A 19,157-nucleotide genomic window follows, 5' to 3' on the forward strand; every position below is an offset into this window, starting at 1 on the left:
GAAACTTTCAAAAGTGTATGGTACAGACTGTTTATAAGCCGAAGTATGTAAACATACAACGAGAGTACCACTATATAGTCAACTTATGTTTCCCTCTTTCCCGCAGTGATATTAAGGATTGGATTGTTTTGGGGGAGGAGACCAGACAGCGAGGTCATCGGTCTCGTCGGATCAGGGAAGGACGGGGAAGGAAGTCGGCCGTGCCCTTTCAAAGGAACCATCCCGGTATTTGCCTGGAGTGATTTAGGGAAATCACGGAAAACCTAAATCAGGATGGTCGGACGCGGGATTGAACCGTCGTCCTCCCGAATGCGAGTCCAGTGTGATATTAAGGCATCTAGCGTTTAGCTGAGTGTGGGTGGAGTTAAATTGAAAACGAACAATATTCATGTATGTACCACGTAAGACGAAATAACTGATATTTTGTGAATGGTTGCAGACATCGAAACGAGGTTTTTGGCAATTGGTAGTTTGCATATGCTGAGAAGCACGTGACGATATTTGTAGATAGTGAGCTGAACTCTGGCATTTATCGAAATATTAAAAATAGAACCGTTGTTTTAATGGAACCGTATTCATTTCATAGCTGCATTCAGTACGTCTTGGAAAGATAATTGCAGTGATATAACTCTTGTTAATTTTGACCTTGAAAGCTTCGCAAAAATATCCGAGAAATATACTGAAACTGCGTAGCAATAAAGCCTGAGTCGGTTACTGAAGTGTAAAAACTATCAAGTAGAGCTCTCGTGCAAGACTCCGTTATATGCAGCAAGGCAGGCCTATGTTTGCCGACCGAGGTGGCCGAGCGGTTCTAGGCGCTACAGTCTGGAACCGCGCGACAGCTACGGTCGCATGTTCGGATCCTGCCTCGGGCATGGATGTGTGTGATGTACTTAGGTTAGTTAGGTTTAAGTAGTTCTAAGTTCTAGAAGACTGATGACCTCAGAAGTTAAGTCCCATAGTGCTCAGAGCCGTTTGTTTTTTGGCCTATGTTGTCAGTCAGACGGCAGTCGCCGGCCAAGACACAACAGCAACAGGGTTGTAATCGATTTTGTGGCATTTCGCGAGTTCGTAACTAGGAACGAATTATTCAGTCCCATCTGTGTCCTTCGGTAGTTTAGCTTTTGCGTTTCTGGATGATAACTTAATACTTACTAGACATATGTCTCTCGTTGTCTGAAAGTAATAGATTTTCTGAATTTAGAAGTACATAACCAGGAGTTAATTATTTTGTCTCGCCTGCGTGCTTTGGTAGATTAGTCTTTGAATCACTGCTTGTTAATCTAATTTACTACACAAAGTTTTTGCATTTCTGGCAGTGTTTGCAGTAGAGTTAGGCATCAAATGTTTTTAGTCGTTTGTTTGTCTGCGTAGCGTAGTTTTCCACCGTCTGTGGTATGGATGATGATTGAGATTCGCTTCACTCTCGACTCCGGGAAGTGTTAGCTTCGGTTACACAGTTTGAGGCTGCAGTGGATGGACATCACTGTTGTGGGCTGGCCATGGAGATTCAATAGGCGCCGAGCACTACCCACGAGTCCGCGGATCGATCTACACTGGTGGCCTGCCCAGTTACTGCTCCCGTTGAGGTTGGCCACTCACCCACGGGTGAGTGGGGGGTCCACCTCGGGGCGCAGTAGGCTGGCGAACACATTCTAGGAGCTGTCTGTGGCTGACCCCGTCCTCATCCAGGTGTAGTCGCTTGTGCTGCTTCAGAGTAATCCTCTTAGCCTGCAGAATCCGGGCAGTCACAGAGAACACTATTATTCGTAGCTGGTAGCTTTAATGTTATGCGCGTTGTCGGGACACCTAGGGTCGTGGCTCCCAACGAAGGAAAGAAAGCCACCAGAATGCACTCCGCGTGCATAGCTTGTGGAGTCATTCCAGAGACTGAATGAGTCCCTCTGGATGCCATGAAGAGCACAGGATGCACCCAACTGCAGGTGGCGGTTCATGGCAGTACCAGTAGCGTATGTTACTTCCGGTCGAAAGAGATTCTGTTTCGCTGCGAACAGCTCCTTGAAGTGCTATAGGCTGACATTCTCGCTTGCGAGATGAAATCAGAGCTCACAGTTTGCAGCATAGTCGACAGAACCTATTGTCAGACGGTTATGTGGCCGTGTCGGTTGTAAATTCCTCATCTTGCGCCGGAGCTGGATGCGTTTCGGGTTCCGCTAAATTACACGCAGGAGGCGCGTACACGGGTAGCGGGCGCCGTGTGGCGTGGATCGAGCGGTTTCTTAGGTTACAGGACTGCAGTCTCAAAGGATGTGTGTCGAACAAAGAAAAAACGTAGATCGGTCCAACAGTTGTAAATTGTCGAAGCTGTGCTGGGAAAATACCAAGGTTTCGAGCGCTAATAGAAAGTACTGATGCTCATATCATTATTGGTACTGGAAAGCTGGCTAAAGCCAGAGAAGTTCAGCTGAAATTTTTTAAAAGGACCTAACGTTATTCAGAAAGGATAATATAAACACAGCTGGTGGTGCCGTGTTTGTTGTTGTTAGGCGTATTTTATCTTGTAGCGAAATTGAAGTAAGTATTTCCTGTGAGATACTGTTGGTAGAGATGATTCTTGGCATCCGGAATAAAATAATAATTGGATCTTCCTACTAGCCTCCCAGCTCGGGTGATACAGTTGCTGGAAGCTGCCAAGGAAACTTGAGTCTAATGTGTCTGTTGAAACACTAGCCCAATTGTTACAATTATAGTAGTTGGTGAGTTTAATTTACCCTCGATATGTTGGCGAAAATACATATTTAAGGGGAGTTAGAGCGGAATTTTTTTTTCACATATTTGGATTTTTATCTCATTATAAAATTTGCAATTACCGCAACAAACGGCACTGATTACGCATTTGTTTATATGTTCAGATGTACCAACAAAACTAACGGTGTTCCATTTAAAAAAACGTAGGTTTGTGTTAAAAAGCATACTTCTGTGCATTTTTGTATGGTTTGTATTAACCAATTACACTAGTCCCAGACAGGCAAAATGATCGATTAACAACAGCTGTATTATTGGATGGCCATTAGAAATAATACTGAGGATTTGTTGGAAATGAATCAGGCAGTATGGGCTGCATTTATCCATAGACTGTAAACTGATGAAAAATTAGTACACCACCTTTTCCCTCCCGGACCTGATTCATGATGCAATTGCCAGAATGCCCAGTACTCAAGAAGATTATGCAGCTATCAACATTCCATCCCAGCAGCAGTCATGGATATCATAAAACTTATTTACAGAGACCTGGAAAATCTTGAATTAATGAAGAAATGTCTGCATGGCCAGACTCAAAATCCCAATGAGTCGTTGAATAATGTTATATGGACTCGCTGACCAAAAAACGTTTTTGTTGTTATAAAGACACTAAAGGGAGGTGGGGTGTCAGTGATGCTCTTATTGCTTTTCAAGATGGCAACATTGGTAGGGTGAAAGTGTTACTGCATATGTGAATTAATGCTGGAACAAACTGCATCAGAGAACTTGAACGGATGGTTCAAATGGCTCTGAGCACTATTGGACTTAACTTCTGAGGTCATCAGTCCCCTAGAAAGTAGAACTACTTAAAGCTAACTAACCTAAGGACATCACACACATCCATGCCCGAGGCAGGATTCGAACCTGCGACCGTAGTCGTCACGCGGTTCCAGACTGTAGCGCCTAGAATCGTTTGGCCACCCCGGCCGGCTTGAACGGATGGACAAGGTTTGCATTGATAAAGCCGAGTATGCAGGACAGTTGGCCACTAAGGAGTCCAGAAAAAACAGGAAAAGAAGAAAACACTTGGAAGAAGATCCAGAGAATGATATACAGTATGGTGCGGGGTGCTTCTGAGTCACCGAAAATAAAAATTTAAGCACATATTAAGAGAGTTACAGTCTTTTTAAACTTTACAAACCGTTCCTGAAAATTTACATTTCCTGTTGTATTTCACCCTAAATCTCAGAAACCACTTCGAGTAGAGTATTCGAATTTTCAGGGAGTAATAACATACATATCCTGAGTCCACTGCACTAAAAGAAGAACATAATATTACGTATAATTAAATTTATTTAGAATAACATCCTAAAAAGTACACACAATATTAACCTCGTAATTAAAAAATTGTATTTCCCAAAGAAGTGGCTGAAATGCAATTATTGTAGTTCAGTAGACTCAGAACATACAGTTTAATGTCCTGTAAAAGTTTCATGTCAGTGGCTACAGTAGTTCCCGAAATACAGGGGAGCCAAGTCACTAAACTTAACATTTTCGAGATAGGCGTTCCAACTCACCTGTAAACATAAAACATCATCTGAAATCGCGTTAAACGCATTCTCTGTAAATTATTGCGAGCGATTTGTTCATAATCCCGCTCGAACAGTAAACCGTCGTGATAACACGCTCGACCTAGGCCCAATCGAATATTTTAACTGGTTGCGGAAACACACTTGACCTCTTGCAACAAATAATCCTGAGCTAATAAGCATAAAAGCGAGTACAGGGATTAGTGAACACGGAGTTTTAATACCGATAATGAATACCATAACTCCCAAATCCACGAAGAATAAAAGATAAATATGCGTATTCGGAAAAGCGGATAAAAATTCCCTTGATGCTTTCCTGAGGGGCAGTCTTCACTCCTTAAAAATTAGCAATGTAATTGTAGACCAGATATGGCTTGAATTCACAGAAATACTATCGACAGCAGTTGAGAGATTTATACCAAATAAATTAACAAAGATGGAGCAGATCCCTCATGGTACACAAAATAGGTCAGAACGCTGTTGCAGAAACGATGAAGAAAGCATGCAAAAATTAAACGAACGCAAAACCCTCACAATTGGGAATCTTTTACAGAAGCTCGAAGTTTAATCTGACTTGATGCTTATAATAGCTTCCACAACGAATTTTTATCTTGAAATCTTGCAGAGATTCTGTTCGTATATAAAATATGCAAGCGGCAAGACACAATCAATGCTTTCTCTGCAGATAATAATGGAAACGCTATCGTTGACAGCGCTACTAGACAGAGTTACTGAACACATATTTCCGAAATTCCTTCACCAATGAACACGAAGTAAATGGTCCTTAATTCGAATCACTTCTGCGACTTATTCATAGATATCCTCGAAGTAGTGGAGCAACTTAAATCACTTAATTAAATCAAGTCTCTGGTCTAGCTTGTATACCAGTTAGGTTCCTTTCAGACAATGCTGATGCAGCAGCTTCATACATAACAACCACATGCAACCGCTCGCTTGACAAAATAGACTTACATAAAGACTGAAAAGTTGCAAAGGTGTTACCAATACTCAAGAAAATCAACTGGAGTAATTCACTAAATTACAGGGTCATATTATTAACGTCATCATGCAGCTGGATTTAGGAACAAATATTGTGTTCGAACAATATTAATTACCTCGAAGATGTCTATTGAGGAATAGTCCACAAGGATTTAGGAAACATAGTTCTTTAAAACACAACTACCTCTTTACTAATACGAAGTGTAGAGTACTATCGACATGGGATATCAAATTGATTTCGTATTGCTAGGTTTTGGGCGAGCTTTCGACGCTCCCAATCAAATTGAGTGCTTACGGAATATTGTATCCGTTATGCGACTGGATTCGTGATTTCCTGTCTGAGAGGTCACAGTTCTTAGTAATTGACGGGCAGTTGTCGAGTGAAACAAGAGTTATCTCTGGCGTCCCCAAGGTACACTATGTGATCGAAAATATTCGAACTCCTGGCTCAAAATGACTTACAAGTTCGTGGCGCCCTCCATCGGTAATGCTGGAATTCAGTAAGGTGGTGGCCCAGCCTTAGCCTTGATGACAGTTTCCAACCTCGCAGGCATTTGTTCAGTCAGGTGCTAGATTGTTTCTTGGGTAACAGTAGCCCATTGTTCACGGAGTGCTGCACTGAGGAGAGGTATCGAGGTCGATCGGTGAGGCTTGACACGAAGTCGGCGTTCCAAAACATCCCAAAGGTGTTCTACAGATTCAGTCAGGACTCTGTGCATGCCACTCCATTAGAGGGATCTTATTGAGTAACCACCTCGCTACAGGCCGTGCATTACGAACAGCTGCTAGATCGAGTTGAAAGATGCAGTTGCCATCACCGAATTGCTCTTCAACAGTGTGAAGCAAGAAGGTGCTTAAACATCAACGCAGGCCTGTGCTGTGATAGTGCCATGCAAAACAACAAAGTCTGCAAGCCCTTTCATGAAAATCACGACCACACCATAGCACCATCGCCTCCAAATTTTACTGTTGGCACGACAGGCGCTGGCAGATGTTCATCGGGCATTCGCCATACCCACAACCTGCCATCGGATCGCCACATTGTGTACCGTGATTCGTCACTCCATAAAACGTTTTTCCACTTTTCAATCGTCCAATGTTTACGCTCCTTACACCAAGCGGGGTGCCGTTTGGCATTTACCGGCGTGATGTGTGGCTTATTAGCAGCCGCTCGATCATGAAATGCATGTTTTCTCACTTCCCGCCTCACTGTCATAGTACTTGCGGTGGATCCTGATGCAGTTGGGAATTCCTGTGTAATGGTCTGTATAGAGGTCTGCCTCTTACTCATTACGACCCTCTTCAATTGTCGGTGGTCCCTGTCAGTCAACAGACGAGGTCGGCCAGTACGGTATTGTGCTGTACGTGTCCCTCCACGTTTCCACTTCACTATCACATCGGAAACAGTGGACCTAGGGATGTTTAGGAGTGTTGAAATCTCGGGTACAGACGTATGGCATAAGTGACACCCAATCACGTGATCACGTTCGAAGTCCGGGAGTTCCGCGGAGCGTCCCATTCTGTTCTCTCACTATTTCTAGTGACTACTGAGGTCGCTGATATGGAATACCTGGCAGTAGGTGGCAGCACAATGCACCTAATATGACAAACGTATGGTTTTGGGGGTGTCGGGATACTTCTGATCACACAGTGTAGCTATAGGCCCTCTGCTGTCCCTTATCGATATAAACGATTTGGGAGGAAATCTGAGCAGCCGTCTTAGGTTGTGTGCAGATGATGTCGTCTAGTCTAGTAAAGTCATCAGGAGATCAATTGCTAACGATTTACATAAGGTATCTGCGTGGTGCCAAAACTGGCAATTGAACATAAAAATGGAAAGTGTGAGGTCATGCAAATGAGTGCTGAAAGACATCCGTTAAACTTCTATTACACTATAAGTCAGTCAAATTTAAAGGCCTTAAATTCGACAATACCTGGGAATTTCAGTTACGAAGTGCTCTTATTGGAAATAACTCACAGAAAATGTTCTGGGGTACGTGAACCAAAGAATGCGATTCACTGGCAGGACACGTAAAAGATGCAATAGACCTGCTAAAGTGACTCCCTACAACCCGCTTATCCTTCCTCTTTTCGAGTAATACCGAATGATGTTCGATCCTTACGAGATAGGATTAACGGGGAACATTGACAATGTTCAAAGAAGGACAGCACGTTTTGTATCATCGAGAAGTAGGGAAGAGAATTTCACGGACATGATACAGGATTTTGGGTGGTCATCATTAAATCAAAAGCGGTCCTCGTTGCGGCAGGATCTTCTGAAGAAATTTCAGTCACTATCTTTCTCCTCGAAATGTGAAAATATTCTATTGATGTCGACGTACGTAGGGAGAAACGACAACAAAACAAGGGAAATCAGAGCTCGTACTGGAAGGTACAGGTATTCCTTTTTCTCGCCCGCTGTTCAGGAGTGGTCTAATAGAGAGTTAATGGGAAAGTGCTTTAGTGAATCCTCTGCCAGCATTTAAGTGTGATTTGCAGTGCTCACGTAGATGTGGATGTAGTCAAGACTTCATTTGCCATAAGAAACAGACACAGTGTCGTCTATGACTTTCGTATACGCAGCTTATGCTAGATTCTAGCTCATCATCTTGTAAGGGTTAGGAAAATTATTTCACATGTCTGTACGTTTCCAGGTTTTTGCCAAAACAGCTACAGTAACGTCAAGCAGTTTTCCATTAAACCCCGTATCTCCTCCTCTTCACCCCCATCCCCACCCCTCCCCGACCCCTTCCATTACAGCTGACTTGTCGAAGTGGTTAATACATCTTAGTGATTGAACAACCCTATTCACGGAAAATTAACTACTGTGCCAAAGTTTCTTAGATTCGGAAAAAAACCTAACCTGTGTTTGTCTGGAGGCCCTTGAACACTTGTAGATGAATAAATGCTTCTATAGATACTATTCGAAACTCTAATTAGTCGGAATTCGCTTTAAGTTAAACTTAACGTTTTATTCAGAATGAATTACGACATGTCATTAGCAAAATAAATACATTAATTAACGACACGTAGTTTTCACTTAAGCATGTGCTCAAATTGTTTACCAACGACTGCAGGGCACATCTGCAATCGCCGTTCGAGTGATCGACGAGCAGATGAAAGTACTCTGGGTATATAATAGCGCAGATCAGTTGGTGTAGTGGGTGCTTCATGATAGACCGCATCTTTCAGTGCTCCCCACAGAAAAAAATGAAGAGTAGTCAAATCAGCGGATGTGATCGGCCATTGTCCTGCAACAGTCCGTCCTATCCAACGACGAAGTCTGGCGTGAGAGCTCTACTTTGCTGTGTTTACAACGCAATAACAGATTCTGGCAGCATTGCGTCCTCCATGATCTCGATTGATACTAGAATTCAGATCATTATCGATAGAAAAAATTACTTGATGAGGGACATACTGTCAATTGCGAAAAATTTAGTTTCCATGTCCGTTCACTAAAGTACAAAATACGAATATCGAAACTTAAGTTACACGAAACGAGTAGGAGAAAAAAAACTGAAAATTGCCTATAAACGTAAGACCTGATGCTGATTTGGCATTTCATTGTTGATGTTAAAAATGACGGCCATGAATTTATTGCTCTACAACATTCATCATTTATGTTTCCTTTCACGTAGTGTCATCGGTCTTTTGTCCTTTGCCTCAGCAAAATGGCTCTCGTACGTTAGGGATTTTAGATGACTTCTTAGAGAGAACTCAGTTGTTATGGGCCGGTCTTACTGATGTCAACCCAATACCTCCACAATAAATCCATTTTAAATAAATGTAACTATTTACCTTACGTGGCCCTGTAGTGGAGAGGTGAGCGGGAGACGAACCACGTTTAATACAATGAGCCAAACTAATTTCATCTAATAATTACAGCAAAGAGCCATTCAAGAAATACATGTAAGATAATGAGGAGTAATACCGAAACAGACTTCCAGACCGTACGGTATATAATCGTAATTGAGTTATCTTCCAGTCACTCTTTGATATTGTGAGAAATCACTGAACTCTCTCCACAGAAATAGACTTCGTTGGTGGAAAACAATGTTCTTCAAAAATTTTATGACTCATCGTATTTCTACTGAAGTCTAGCCTCTGCAGCAGTATTGTGCCCAATGGTTCATATTATGAGAACTCACTATAACCTCCCCTGTAAAACAGACTAATTCAGCTACAAGGACTGTTCTTGAAAAGTGCTTGTCTTGCATCTGCTGACATGCTATGAAGTTCCTGAAGCCTGATATCTGCAAGTAGTCTCTAACGCCTAGCGGTGCCACAAAGATACCACACTCCTTCAAGCGTCTATCTACTGACCAATGCGCTTGTATATTGGTGCAAGCCACCGTTTGAGAAATTGTTCTCTGCTCTTCAAATCCAGAGTCCACAGATATGTTGATCAGGAATTTCCTCGATTTACAGCTTTGGAAATGAGACGTGAAACGTCTGCTGACATTGCTCGCTCTAACTAAAATGTTCCGTGCAGCGCTGTTATAAACACGACATGCAGGACGCATTCTTTCTCAAGCCATCGGTCAGTGGTTCGGTTTACAACTGTTGTACGATTTGTTGTGCCGTACAATGAGATGAGGTTTTCGTGCTATCATACATCTCTGCCTGTTAAAAATCAAGATACTGGTGCCTCATATGATGCAAATGTGCAAATACGTATGTCCAGATTTCAAGTTATTTAGTGCTTCATTAAATGATTAACAATTTTTTAACGATAAGCTAAGGAGGAAAGCAAATTGCAACGTCTCTTTAGTTATGCATAGCAGCATCGGCACGTCCTTCCTCACATCAGCATCACCCGATCACACATTTATCAACTAATTCGCGATATATTTTCGAATCTTTGACGACGTTCGCTAGTTTCTTCTTCCTCCACTCTATCTCCTGCCAAAGTTAAATGTCCTTTGTTTTCCGCTCTCCTTATGTAATTCTTTAATGATTCTGTTCACCAGTTCTGATTTTTCGTGTTATGTCGTTTTGTGCATTATCTATCTACATACTTTTTAATTTCGTTGTACACCATTAAATATAAATACATAGAATTATTTTTTATTTTTCTTTTTTAACAAAACTACTGCTTCTCGGTACCTCACAGCTGGTGCCAAAATGTTACAGCGGATCCATCTTTTATATGAAAACAAACTCTCATGGTCATGTCTGTTGAGGCTGTGGTCTTTCCAGAGCCGCTGACGGAGATTGTCGGGGAACCGGACTTGTTCATCAACGCGGGCAGCACCATCAATCTGACCTGCCTTGTCTCGTTCGCCCCGGAGCCTCCGACGGGCGTCCTCTGGCGACACAATGGTCAGGTGGGAGCAGTTGTCTTTAAATACAGAATTTTCTGTGTAACATCACAGTTGTTCAAGTTTGCCTTACTGCTTTACAAAGTCCAACAGATATAATTTTCAAGACCTTGTTTTTTCCAGGATTTAGATAGCCTGTTTATTTTGTATGCTGTGGGCTCCTGCCACTTATTAGTGGTAGATCCTTTGTGCTGCGTATTATATAACCAATGGTGAACATTTATGGAGCGTTATTAAGTAATAGTTTCTTATGAAGCCAATACTATTAAAGTTTCCTTACTCAGGATATACAATCAAAAACTTAAATATTTTAGCACAGTATGACCACTGTCGTTAAAAATGCTTGACATTATGGTAGGAACACGAAAATTGCCATCTGCATCGTAGTCCGCTAGCCATCTAACGGCGTGTGGAGAGAGTGTTTCTGCCACCAGTAATTGATTCCCCCTACCTTGATCCACTTGTGAATGGCACGTGGGAAGAATTATTGTCAGTAGCCACTGTGTTGGCTGCACTTTCTCGAATTTTCCCTTCTTGGCTACTTCGCGAAATTTATGTGGGAGAAAATAATAACTTGTCCGATTCCGCCCTGAATGTGCTCTCTTGAAATTTCAATAGTGAACCTCTCCGTGATGCATAACGCCTGGCCTGCAACGTCTAACACCGGAGTTTCTCCGCATCTCACGCCGACTAAACGATCCCGTGACAAAACGCTCCGTTCTTCGTTGGAATTTCCCTATCTTTTCTATCTGTCCTACTTGGTTTGGATCCCATATTGACGAACAGGATTCAAGAATCGGTCGAGGAAGCGCATTGTAAGTCACTTCCTTTGTACATGAGTTACATTTCCCAAAGAAATGTCCAAATGTGTGTGAAATCTTATGGGACGTAACTGCTAGGGTCATCAGTCCCTAACCTTACACACTACTTAACCCAAATTATCCTAAGAACAAACAAACACACCCATGCCCGAGGGAGGACTCGAAACTCCGCCGGGACCCATTTCCCTAAGATTCACCTTATGGATATCAGTCTGCTGTCTGCTTCTCCTACTCATATACACTCCTGGAAATTGAAATAAGAACACCGAGAATTCATTGTCCCAGGAAGGGGAAACTTTATTGACACATTCCTGGGGTCAGATACATCACATGATCACACTGACAGAACCACAGGCACATAGACACAGGCAACAGAGCATGCACAATGTCGGCAATAGTACAGTGTATATCCAACTTTCGCAGCAATGCAGGCTGCTATTCTCCCATGGAGACGATCGTAGAGATGCTGGATGTAGTCCTGTGGAACGGCTTGCCATGCCATTTCCACCTGGCGCCTCAGTTGGACCAGCGTTCGTGCTGGACGTGCAGACCGCGTGAGACGACGCTTCATCCACTACCAAACATGCTCAATGGGGGACAGATCCGGAGATCTTTCTGGCCAGGGTAGTTGACTTACACCTCCTAGAGCACGTTGGGTGGCACGGGATACATGCGGACGTGCATTGTCCTGTTGGAACAGCAAGTTCCCTTGCCGGTCTAGGAATGGTAGAACGATGGGTTCGATGACGGTTTGGATGTACCGTGCACTATTCAGTGTCCCCTCGACGATCACCAGTGGTGTACGGCCAGTGTAGGAGATCGCTCCCCACACCATGATGCCGGGTGTTGGCCCTGTGTGCCTCGGTCGTATGCAGTCCTGATTGTGGCGCTCACCTGCACGGCGCCAAACACGCATACGACCATCATTGGCACCAAGGCAGAAGCGACTCTCATCGCTGAAGACGACACGTCTCCATTCGTCCCTCCATTCACGCCTGTCGCGACACCACTGGAGGCGGGCTGCACGATGTTGGGGCGTGAGCGGAAGACGGCCTAACGGTGTGCGGGACCGTAGCCCAGCTTCATGGAGACGGTTGCGAATGGTCCTCGCCGATACCCCAGGAGCAACAGTGTCCCTAATTTGCTGGGAAGTGGCGGTGCGGTCCCCTACGGCACTGCGTAGGATCCTACGGTCTTGGCGTGCATCCGTGCGTCGCTGCGGTCCGGTCCCAGGTCGACGGGCACGTGCACCTTCCGCCACCACTGGCGACAACATCGATGTACTGTGGAGACCTCACGCCCCACGTGTTGAGCAATTCGGCGGTACGTCCACCCGGCCTCCCGCATGCCCACTATACGCCCTCGCTCAAAGTCCGTCAACTGCACATACGGTTCACGTCCACGCTGTCGCGGCATGCTACCAGTGTTAAAGACTGCGATGGAGCTCCGTATGCCACGGCAAACTGGCTGTCACTGACGGCGGCGGTGCACAAATGCTGCGCAGCTAGCGCCATTCGACGGCCAACACCGCGGTTCTTGGTGTGTCCGCTGTGCCGTGCGTGTGATCATTGCTTGTACAGCCCTCTCGCAGTGTCCGGAGCAAGTATGGTGGGTCTGACACACCGGTGTCAATGTGTTCTTTTTTCCATTTCCTGGAGTGTATTTTTCGCCAAACGGCTCAGATGGACTGTGTCAAACGTCTTCCTAAAGTCAAGGAACACGGCATCAACCTGGGCAACGTCGTCTACTGCACTATGGGTCTCGTGAAGGATCAGAGCGAACTGAGTGTCAGAAGATCTCTGATTGCAGAATCCGTGTCGAATTTCATGGAGGAGATTTTCGTTCTCCGACGGACAACGTTGCCCTACACTTATTCAACCGAGATATAATACTATCTTGGATATTATGAGCTCATTTCCTTGGAATATACAACATGCACATAATATGTACACAATATCGAACGATGTAAATATGAGCAAAATATCCACGGGTGTGCTGCCGGTCTATAGTGTCCAACAGGCACAATATTTCGTCGATCATACATGTCGCCATCATCAGGTGAACTGACGGACTGAGCTCCTGTGAACGTGCCGGCACGGAGATCCGTACGCTATGGCTGCTCAGAGGGAACTGGGTTCGGTCGCGGCGGCGGCCGATTTAAATACCCTCCCCTCACCGCGCGCTCCCTCCGCCGTCCACGCCCCGCACCATGGTCGCGCGGTGGAACAGATTGCGACGGCGTCTGAGATGACGTCGGTGTGATGGCTCTGTCCGCCGTGGTTGTCACAATTATACGTTTGCTCGATTTACTCTTGATTAACCCAATCGCTGGTTCCCAAGCCTTGCTAAGATTATAGCCACAGTCACGGTTTATGAGGTCGTCATTGGTGCGAATTTCGATGGCCTCTCTAACAACGCTGTCCCAGTATCTCGACGTCTGTACCAGAATCCTCGTGCGGACATACTCCATAGCGTGATTTTCCGACAAACAATGTTCAGCGACGGCCGACTTGCTCGGATACATCAGTCGAGTGTGCCTCTTGTGTTCACGGCATCGATCCTCGACGGTACGCATCGTCTGACCAATATACGACTTGCCACATTGACACGGAATCTGGTACACGCCGGCCTTCCTCAGACCGAGGTCATCTTTGGCGCTCCCCACCAGTGCACGGGTTTTATTCGGAGGACAAAACACAGTTCCGACCCGGTGTTTCTTCAGAATGCGGGCTATTTTCCCCGAGAGTGCGCCTGTGTATGGAATAAATGCAGTGCCTACCTCCTCCCTCGTGACTTCATCCATCTCAACAGGTTGTGCTGCAGTGGTTGGGCGGAGAGCACGTTGAATGTGCCACTCTGAGTACCCATTTTTTCGAAATACAGTTCTCAGATGTTCCAATCCTGGGGTAGACTCTCTGCGTCAGAGATAGTGCGCGCCCTATGTACTAGAGTTTTAAGTACCCAATTCCTCTGTGAAGGGTGGTGGCAGCTGTCTGCGTGCAAATACAGATCAGTGTGCGTTGTCTTCCGATACACCACATGACCTAGGGTGCCGTCAGCCCTTCTCTTGACCAAGACGTCAAGGAAAGGTAATTTACCCTCCGTTTCAGTCTCCATAGTGAATTTGATGTTGGGGTGTATGGAGTTTAGATGTGTAAGGAAGTCAAGGAGTTTATCCATACCATGTGGCCAGATGACGAACGTGTCGTCCCCGTAACGGAAAAAGCACGTGGGTTTCCATACGGATGACGACAGGGCTTCCTCCTCGAAGTTCTCCATGTACAAATTCGCTACCACCGGTGAGAGTGGGCTACCCAGGGCGACTCCCTCCGTTTGTTCGTAGTATTTTCCATTAAAAAGAAAGTACGTGGAAGTCAAGACATGCCTAAAAAGTTCAGTGGCCTTCTCGTCAAACTTCTGACTAATCAATTCTAGTGACTCTCGCAGGGGTACCCTCGTAAACAAGGAAACGACGTCAAAACTCACCATGATATCTGACTCATCCAACCTGAAGCTATCAAGGCGTTTAACAAAATCCACGGAATTACGGATGTGATGAGGGCATTTACCCACATAAGGACTTAATATTCCCGTCAGGTATTTGGCCAACAAATATGTAGGTGCCCTGATGTTGCTGACAATGGGGCGTAATGGTACGCCCTCTTTGTGAACCTTCGGGAGTCCATATAGTCTAGGCGGTACCGGACCTTGGGGTTACAATTTCTTAGCCTCACCCCCCGGTGAATCTGCGTCCTTGAGAAGCGCCCTCGTCTTGTTCTCCAGCTTCTTTGTAGGGTCAACGCTGATCTTCCGGTAGGAATCGTCATTTAGCAGGCTCTGCATCTTATCAGTGTAGTCCTTATGGGAGACAACAACTGTAGCATTGCCTTTGTCAGCCGGTAAGACAACAATTTCAGAGCGCTCCCTCAGATCACGAATGGCTGCCCTCTCTTTACTTCTGATATTTGACTTCATCGGCTTGGATTTCGTCAACGCACGACAAGTTTCACGACGTATTTCCTCGGCTGATTCTGGCGGAAGTCGAGCTGCAACCTGTTCAACAGCACTAACAATTTCTGCGACCGGAGTGAACTTGGGGGTGGGAGCGAAGTTGAGACCTTTCTGCAAAACCGAGACCGCAGCATCACTCAACACCATGCCACTCACATTGATGACAGTCTTGCACGGAACCTGCAGATGTGGTTTGTCAAGGAGACGTGAGAACTTAGCTGTTAGACGTCCCGTAGCCTTCTTATGGGCGGAATCAGCTGACACCCAGGTGACACCATCAATCCAATCCCAGTAAAAAGAAGTGAACTTACTAGCCAGTTGCAAATGTAGTTTGAGTAATTCCTGTGAGATAAAGGCTCCGGCGGGTGAATTGCACTCTCTCACGTACCAATGCGAGGCTGGCTCGTTTCTTGATTCTCTTAGCTGCTGCAGAATCGATGTGATGCATAACCTTAGCAAAATTTGGATCAACATTCTCGGAACGACATCTCTATAGAAAGGCAAGAGTACTTAGCAAACGACATCTACGGTGGCGCAACTTTTCAAATTTCTTCATGCTGCGATACATCTCCTCCCCGTAAAGGTGTATGATGTGCTCCCCGTAAAGGTGTATGATGTGATTCTTGAGTTTCTCCCGGCGTATTTGATAATCAAAAGGTCCACGGGTGTGCTGCCGGTCTATAGTGTCCAACGGACACAATATTTCGGCGATCATACATGTAGCCATCATCAGGTGAACTGACGGACTAAGCTCCTGTGAACGTGCCGGCACGGAGATCCGTACGCTATGGCTGCTCAGAGGGAACTGGGTTCGGTCGCGGTGGCGGCCGATTTAAATACCCTCCGCCCGCGGCGCGCTCCCTCCGCCGTCCGCGCCCCGCGCCACGGTCGCGCGGTGGAACAAATTGCGACGGCGTCTGAGATGACGTCGGTGTGATGGCTCTGTCCACCGTGGTCGTCACAACTATACGTTTGCTCGATTTACTCTTGATTAACCCAATCGCTGGTTCCCAAGCCTTGCTAAGATTATAGCCACAGTCACGGTTTATGAGGTCGTCATTGGTGCGAATTTCGATGGCCTCTCTAACAACGCTGTCCCAGTATCTCGACGTCTGTACCAGAATCCTCGTGCGGTCACACTCCATAGCGTGATTTTCCGACAAACAATGTTCAGCGACCGCCGACTTGCTCGGATACATCAGTCGAGTGTGCCTCTGGTGTTCACGGCTTCGATCCTCGACGGTACGCATCGTCTGACCAATATACGACTTGCCACATTGACACGGAATCTGGTACACGCCGGCCTTCCTCAAACCGAGGTCATCTTTGGCGCTCCCCACCAGTGCACGGGTTTTATTCGGAGGACAAAACACAGTTCCGACCCGGTGTTTCTTCAGAATGCGGGCTATTTTCCCCGAGAGTGCGCCTGTGTATGGAATAAATGCAGTGCCTACCTCCTCCCTCGTGACTTCATCCATCTCAACAGGTTGTGCTGCAGTGGTTGGGCGGAGAGCACGTTGACTCTGCCACTCTGAGTACCCATTTTTTCGAAATACAGTCCTCAGATGTTCCAATAAATATGATTCGGAAATGAATGAACAAGCTGTGTGTAATTTTTCTCACTTGCTTGTGATCGGAAGTGTCAAGCCCGAGGAACGTGAAACTAATTAATTCTCTTGCAAAACGGTAACGGTATAAAGGTATAGTGTGGAGCTGTGTTATGTAGATCGAACATGTTGGTCAGAAAATGCACGTGATATTTACCTGTGGAAGACAAGCCTGGTGTAGGATTGGCCAGACAGGCTTTCTTTGCGAAACAAGTCAAGCGAATGGGTTCACTTTTCTTTGTACGCGTGCTTCACGTATACCGCCTCCTATATACCGTAACGGATGCCTTTTCTGGCCACTCGTTGTTTCCAAAGAGCAAATCATTAGACAATAAACGATGATGTTTATCACGTCCTAAAGTTATGGCTAAGGGAAAGTGAAACAGAAGTTTTCGTGCCCCAAATTGTTTGTACTTCCTCCAGGCGACGTTTCTCTCTGCATCCAAACCTCGCCCATACAAACTTAAAACTTACCACAAACCGTTGGAAAACAAAACCGTTGGTCTTCTATATTCAACTTTACTATTATATTTTTCGTTTATCTGGATACTTCACGGTGAGTGCACTAAATTTAAAATATTTGGAAATTCGTTTTATGTAGCACTGACTATCCTCTGTGTTTAGGGAAATTAAAATTCATTAGCACTTTTATAAATTGAATCATAGAAGTGTTTCATAAAACGGTTTCTGTTGCCGAGTATTCAATAAATGTTCCACAATCTGCGAAATGTTTCACAACTCAGTAGGTATCGTTAGAATTCAAGTACTGGCACATTCTTACTCCCACATATGCGTATGACACCACGGACTGCCCTCGTAATTCGTTAAAAGTTCAAACAAAATCAATCTTATTTTCGTTTCATGGAGGGATCAGCTTTATATCATGTTGATGTTACATGGTTATTCTACTGTGGGGATGGAGCAACGTCACCAGTGGGGTTGATAAAATATGAAACAGTTACCTTACCCAAGAGGAGAAATACCAGGGACTGTTCAGATTATATAATCTTGGCATCACTAAGCTGCACCTCAAGAATTTTAATCTGTATTGTCAGACATTGACTAAATCTATACCAACATTTAACTTAAGGTCAGTCTAGATGTAGGAAGGGATGCCACAGATGATCACAGAAGAAGAACTAAGGTGAACAGGAAAAAGTATCCCCTACTGAATGACGTAGAGGACACTTTGATAGACTGTACTGGAAGGAGCTAGTTGGAAAATTGAATAAATTTGCCGAAATGTAAGACATAAAATTAGCTTTAAACTAAAAAAGAAAAAAAGAGAGAGAAATAGAACAGAAACAAATATCAGTGACAGAAAGAGCCTACGATGAGAAGAGATTTACGACAAGGTTTTCTTCTCTCTCCCTCCACACCTCTTAACTTTGTTTACACAATACGTGAAACAAACAATGAAAAGTGAGACCAAGGGTTTCAAAATCAATGGTCACAAGACAAATTGTATTCTGTTTCTGATGCAGGCTGTGACAAGTACATGTCAAATATTTTTCTGATGATGCTTTGGACAATGACAAGCGGAAAATAAACACAAACGAAACTAAAGTAATGGTGACAGATTAATAGAACAGTCAAATAAGGGCAGAGATTAAGATAGAAAACAAAATTATAATGCAGGTTAATAAATTTTGCTATTTGGTAATTATCATAACAGGTGACAATAGAAGTTCGCCAGGTTTTGAAAGAAAAAATGCAGTAACTAAGCAAACATTCAGATATATGAGTACGTTTTAAGTAAACAACCACCTCAATACACAAAACAAAAAAGAAATTCGTGACACTTACTTGGAGCATTTTCAGCTGTAATTGTGAATGGACTTCGGGGATTAAAGAAAAGAAAAAAATATATAAACAATAGAGGTAGCTATGGAGAAGAGCCACAAAAATTATTAACACTAAAAAGCCATCAAATGAATAAAAATGTTATCTTCTTACAGATAATGAAAACTAATAGCATCCACATTATAAATTGTTATCAATACAGCAACTACAAACAAATAGTAACGATTGTGAGAGACAGAATAGGATGCCTACTTCACCAAAACCCTGCCTCTAGTGTTTGCTGATTGGTTCATTCTAACCAAC

The 19,157-nt window shown here is 44.5% G+C and overlaps 1 protein-coding gene across 1 annotated transcript in view; it reads left to right on the forward strand.

Moving 5' to 3' along the window:
* LOC126236878 (zwei Ig domain protein zig-8-like) overlaps positions 1–19,157 on the forward strand; it is a 216,570-nt gene that overhangs the window by 149,585 nt on the left and 47,828 nt on the right. The window contains exon 4 of the mRNA XM_049946506.1: positions 10,491–10,618. Coding sequence (XP_049802463.1) covers positions 10,491–10,618 — 128 coding nt within the window. The remainder of the gene's footprint in view (positions 1–10,490; positions 10,619–19,157) is intronic.

Source organism: Schistocerca nitens, chromosome 1, assembly GCF_023898315.1.
Source record: "Schistocerca nitens isolate TAMUIC-IGC-003100 chromosome 1, iqSchNite1.1, whole genome shotgun sequence".
NCBI lineage: Eukaryota > Metazoa > Arthropoda > Insecta > Orthoptera > Acrididae > Schistocerca > Schistocerca nitens.